Source organism: Bufo gargarizans, chromosome 9 (genome assembly GCF_014858855.1).
Source record: "Bufo gargarizans isolate SCDJY-AF-19 chromosome 9, ASM1485885v1, whole genome shotgun sequence".
NCBI classification, from domain to species: Eukaryota; Metazoa; Chordata; class Amphibia; order Anura; family Bufonidae; genus Bufo; species Bufo gargarizans.
Genome location: NC_058088.1, coordinates 166524741 through 166530312, shown reverse-complemented (window position 1 = coordinate 166530312; position 5572 = coordinate 166524741). Strand labels below are relative to the sequence as shown.

The 5572-nt window shown below is 51.5% G+C and overlaps 1 protein-coding gene across 1 annotated transcript; it reads left to right on the top strand.

The window, feature by feature from the left end:
* The first annotated feature begins 1431 nt into the window (after nt 1-1431).
* Nucleotides 1432-4919, top strand: LOC122919834. Its single transcript, XM_044269025.1, has 4 exons — nt 1432-3151; nt 3194-3941; nt 4042-4165; nt 4247-4919. The coding sequence occupies exons 1-4, from the start codon at nt 1463-1465 to the stop codon at nt 4917-4919; spliced, it is 3234 nt and encodes a 1077-aa protein (XP_044124960.1). The 5' UTR covers nt 1432-1462.
* The last annotated feature ends 653 nt before the right edge of the window (nt 4920-5572 follow it).

The following is a 5572-nucleotide window of genomic DNA, read 5'->3' as shown; positions in this document are numbered from 1 at the left end:
AACACGAGAATCCACAATCCTAGAGACCTGAAATTCAAGATTACCATCAACCACAATCGGAGGAGGAGGCAAAGACGAGAGCACAATGGGTTGGACATAAGGTTTTAATAAGGACTTATGAAAAACATTATGGATCTTCCAAGTCTGAGGAAGATAAAGACGGTAGGCAACAGGATTGATGACGGACAAGATTTTGTAAGGCCCAATAAACTTACGACTCAACTTCCAGGAGGGAACCTTCAATTTGATATTCTTAGTAGACAACCACACCAGATCACCAACATTCAGGTCCGGACCAGGCACACGTTTCTTATCTGCCACACGCTTATATCTCTCACTCATGCTCTTTAGATTATCCTGAATCTTTTGCCAAATAGATGACAAAGACGAGGAGAATCTGTCCTCATCAGGTAAACTTTCTCCCGAGAAAGTCCCAAACTGCGGATGAAACCCATATGCACCAAAAAATGGTGACTTATCAGAGGACTCCTGACCACGGTTATTTAAAGCAAACTCAGCAAGGGACAAAAAAGAACACCAATCCTCCTGATTTTATAACAAGACACGGAGGCTCCTATTGCTTTAACCTTTCTTTACTTCTACCATAGCAGCAAAGAGAGAAAATGGTATACAAAAAAGAAACCATGGTAACAGACTCCTCCCCCTTATCCCAGTATATCCTTCCTTGTCTGTCTGAGCTCTTCCTCTTTCTTTGCTGCTACCAGGCAGATAAGTACTCTCCAGCTCTGTGGCATTGCTCAGGGTCTGGTATATTTGTATTTTTATGTGCTTGGATTATCGGTTCGTTCGGTTTCTTTATTAGATTCTGATTAGACTCTTATCGTAGATACATATTTCTCTCCTGTATATATATATATTTATTTATCTAGGGTACGTATATATATGTATATGTTTTTTCGTTCAGGTACTTCTGTGGCCGTTCTGCCTAGGGGTTTGTCCTTATAACAGTTTTTGCGGCTTCCCCGCTTTCCCCCCGTGTGATCCGTTTCTCTGCCCTGTCATCCTTGTCCCTCGTTACCTCAGACTGCGCCGCCATTGCGCGCGCTTTCTGCTTCTTCTTCCTCTCCTTCTCGCCCGAAGTCTCGCGAGTTCGAGATTTCGCGCGCGTTTTTTCGCATATTTTCGCATATTTTCGCATATTTTCGCATTTTCGCATTTTTTCGCATTCGGCTGCTACTGACGGCGAGATCTCGCGAGATTTCGCCGTCCCTGTGCGTTTCCCCGCTCTGCACACACCGGACATCCCGCTCTGCACAGCGCATCTCCTGGCGGTCTTTTTCCACTGCTCTTGAGCCTTGTAAGTTCTGTTTTATTCCATTTCGTCTACCCACTAGCTGGCTATGATTCCTGGCTTCATTATCCCCTTTTCTCTTTTTCTCCTCTAGTGCTATTTTTGCTGCTCTGGTCGGGGTGACTAACCCCTGCCTTTTGCTACTTCACCATGTCTGTCAGAAAGAATTCCGTTGCCTCTGTGGCCCCTAGTGAAGCCCCCCAAGTAGATCAGGGTTCCCCTGCGCAGGATAGGAGGTCCGAGGTGATCCACCCGGACGACCATGAGGTGGCACTGCAAAGATCCATATCTAATGCCATTATAACCGCCATGGGTTCGATGTCATCTGCATTGACCCAGTCTATATCTCAGGCCCTTATGGCGCGCCCTGCTACTACTACCCAGGTTTTGGTCCCACCTCCAGGACCACCTCCTATTGTCTCCAGAACACCTCAGATTGATGGGCCATCCCCATCCCAAGACAACGCGCTTCAGTCGCGTAAACGAGCTTGTACCCGCCAGGCAGAAAAAACGCGGGCATGGAAGACTGCCAGGTCTCTACCTGAGCCTAGGTCAGACTCTGATAGGGAGTCAGAGGAGGAGACTCATGACAACGTCTATGAATTGACGGATGAGGTGGAGGACGATTTGGCGGATATTGCTGTGGATCCGGTTCGTAATCTAGACCCGGAAGCCCCGTTACTACAACAGGGATCAGCAGAGGATCTCTTATTGGATCCGTCTGGGGAACCGCTGTTTAACCCCGAGGAGCTGCATCATCCTCGCTCCGCGGAATGGATGCCCGCCACACATGTGGCGCAGTATATGGAGGCTCGCATACGCAATCCGCTTAGTAAGGAATCGCGTAATAAGTTGCGGGCGGAGTGCCCTCGTCCTTTAATACCACACAAAGTGTGCGAGACGCCATCAGTGGATCCAAAGATGGTCCAGTTTCTGGCGAAGACGGGGTTTAACCCCCGTAAAGGGCTAGACGCGGCCTTGAAGGCTGTCCAAGACAAGCTACTGGACATTACAGGTCCTTTAGCAAAGATTTTCGATTTGGCTGAGTCCGCTATCGCGGCAGGTAGCCAGGTAGACCCTATAGAATTGAGAGGTTGGGCCCAGCGAGCCATATGCGTAGCGGGTAATACCAATACCTCGCTCGCCATTGAAAGGCGGAAGGCAATACTAATTAAGATCGAGCCAAAGCTCTCGAACTTAGCATTGACTGAAGCGGGCAAGGACGCCCAGGGGTTGCTCTTTGGCGACTCTTTTATTAAAGAGCTAGGGAAATATGTAGGAGCTTTTACGGCTCTTGATAAAGCCCAGACTTCGATGCGTCGAGTCTTTCAAGGGCGTTTTTCCAACAGGGCCGGCAGTGCTAGGGGCCGACTGTCCGGCCGTTCCAACTTTCATGCCAGAGGTTCCGGCAGAGGCTCCTTTAATTATAGAGCATCCCTCCAGGATCAGAGACATCAGCCGTCCTTTTTTCCCTCACGAGGCGCTCCCTTCAGGTCACGAGGTTTCCGAGGGAATCCAGGCTCCCGTCGACCATTCGGTAAGTTATGTTCTTCGTCCCCCTCCTTTTTTAGACCATTTAGTCGGGGGCAGACTCCGATTCTTTTCTCATGTGTGGTCAGGCATAACCTCAGACCAATGGGTCCTTTCTACTGTGCAGGGGTTCACAATAGATCTGATTGCCGATCCGAGCTCCATCCCAGCCCCCCCTACGGTACCACTGTCCTATGCGGCACGGTCCCAATTTCAGAGGGAATTGTCGGATCTTCTGCAGAAAGGCGCGATCGAACGCGCACCGGAGAATCGTGGGGGTGTCATCAGCAGTATTTTCCTGGTGCAAAAGAAAGGGGGCCAGATGCGCCCGGTGATCAATTTGAAAGCCCTGAACAATTTTGTACAATACCGACATTTCAAGATGGAGGGCATCCATCTTTTGAGGGATCTGCTCCTTCCAGGCGATTGGTTGGCCAAGATAGATCTCCAAGACGCCTATCTCACGGTCCCAGTGTCCCCCTCTTCAAGAGACCTGCTGCGGTTCCTGTGGAACGGTCAGGCCTGGCGCTTCACCTGCCTTCCGTTCGGCCTGTCCTCCGCCCCCTGGTGCTTTACCAAGATCATGCGCCCAGTGGTGGCTTGGCTTCGCAGCAGAGGTGTTCGTCTGATCGTCTACCTGGACGATATCTTGATCATGGCCCAATCACGGGCTCTCTTGTTGAGACACCTCCACTTGACGGTGACGCTCGTTTCCGACTTGGGGTTCATTGTCAACCAGGAGAAATCCTGTTTGACCCCCTCCAGATCCATAGAGTTCTTGGGTTTCCAGGTGAACTCGGAAGAATTATCCCTCAGTCTTCCACTCTCGAAAGTCAAGGCTATCCGCAAGGAGTTGAAGCATGCTCTACGCCTACCTCAGATGTCGTTGCGGCATTTGGCAAGGATAATCGGACTTCTGGCCTCCTCAATACAGGCCATTTTCCCAGCCCCCCTCCATTATCGTGCGTTGCAGCGCCTCAAAATTGCTCACCTTCGGTCGGGGGCCTCTTACGCAGATTTGGTCTCATTAGATGCCAAGACGACGGACGAGATGAGATGGTGGATCCACAACCTGTCAGTGTGGAATGGCAGAGCGATCGTGGGTCCCCAACCGGATCTGATCATAGAATCCGATGCGAGCCTGCACGGATGGGGAGCACATTGCAGTGGTGTGTCCACGGGCGGTCCATGGTCTCCAGAAGAATCCCATCTTCACATCAACGCCCTGGAACTCCTAGCAGGGTCGTTTGCCATTCGCAGTTTTGCCAATGGTGTGGTCAGCTCAGCCATCAGGCTCCGCATGGACAATATATCTGCGGTCAGGTACGTCAATTGTATGGGTGGCACACGGTCGGTGGTTCTGACCCATTTGGCGAAGGATTTTTGGGAATTCTGTCTCGACAGGAACATCTCTGTGGTGGCCGAGTACCTTCCAGGCCTTCACAACACTCTGGCGGACTGGAGTTCTCGCTACATATCGGACTCCAGCGACTGGAAGTTAGACGAGACGGTTTTTTCTGCTATTTCTTCTCTGTGGGGTCCCTTTGCAGTCGACCTCTTCGCTTCCCGTTTGAATACCCAACTGCCCAGGTTTTTCAGCTGGAGGCCGGATCCCTTGGCGGAGGCAGTGGACGCTCTGCTTCAACATTGGGGAGGAGCGTTGATGTACGCATTCCCTCCCTTCGCGCTCATTCCACGAGTGCTCCTTCAGGTTCGTCAGCAGTTGGCGAACCTGGTTCTGATTGTTCCGTTTTGGAGGACCCAGTCCTGGTTCCCTCAGATCCTGGAACTTCTAGTGGACTTTCCGTTTCTCCTTCCCACTCAGGTGTCACTACTCCAAGGGCCTGCAGGAGAAGTTCACCCACTCCTGCAGAACGGGTCGCTACGCCTCCTAGCTTGCAAGATATCGGGAGTCCAGGAGGAGGCGCTGGACTTTCAGGAACAGCTAGGTTCTTATTGGACTGCGCTTGGGCGCCCGGGACGAGACGGGCTTATCGAGCCGCCTGGGGTTCTTGGTCTCGCTGGTGCGTCGACCGGACTCTGGATCCCGTTACGGCCCCTGTCAATTCCATCTTAGCCTTTTTATCCTCACTTTTTGAGGCAGGGAAGGCTTACCGCACCATCAATGTCTTTAGGTCAGCAATTTCCTCCAGACACAACGGTGTCGACGGCCGTCCAGCGGGTCAACACCCCCTGGTCTGTCGTTTACTCAAGGGTTCACGTTTGGCCCGACCACCTCGGCCACGGTTTTCGTCTACCTGGGATGTGTCGGATGTCTTGCAATTTCTAGTCAGTTGGCCCTCAAATGAGCTATTGTCGTTACGTCAGTTATCGGCCAAATTGGTCACTTTATTCTGTTTAATCTCCTGTAAGAGAGTTTCGGATGTGCGTGCTTTGGATTGGGACGCCAGATCCTTCACCCCGGAGGGGGTCCACTTTAACATTTCCCGTCGCACGAAAACCAGTATCCGGTCGGTCTCTTACCCCCGTTTTCCGACTTCTCCACAGCTATGTCCTGTAGCGTGCTTACGCGAGTATGAGGACAGAACCCGTCCACTGCGGTCTCTTTCTCTCCCCCACTTATTCATTTCGTTTCGCAGCCCGTTTGCTCCGGTTACCAGTGTTACGTTATCTCGCTGGGTCAAGTGGATTCTATCCCTTTCCGGGATTGATACGTCTATCTTCACGGCACATTCGGTCCGCAGTGCGACAGCTACGTCCATGACGTTA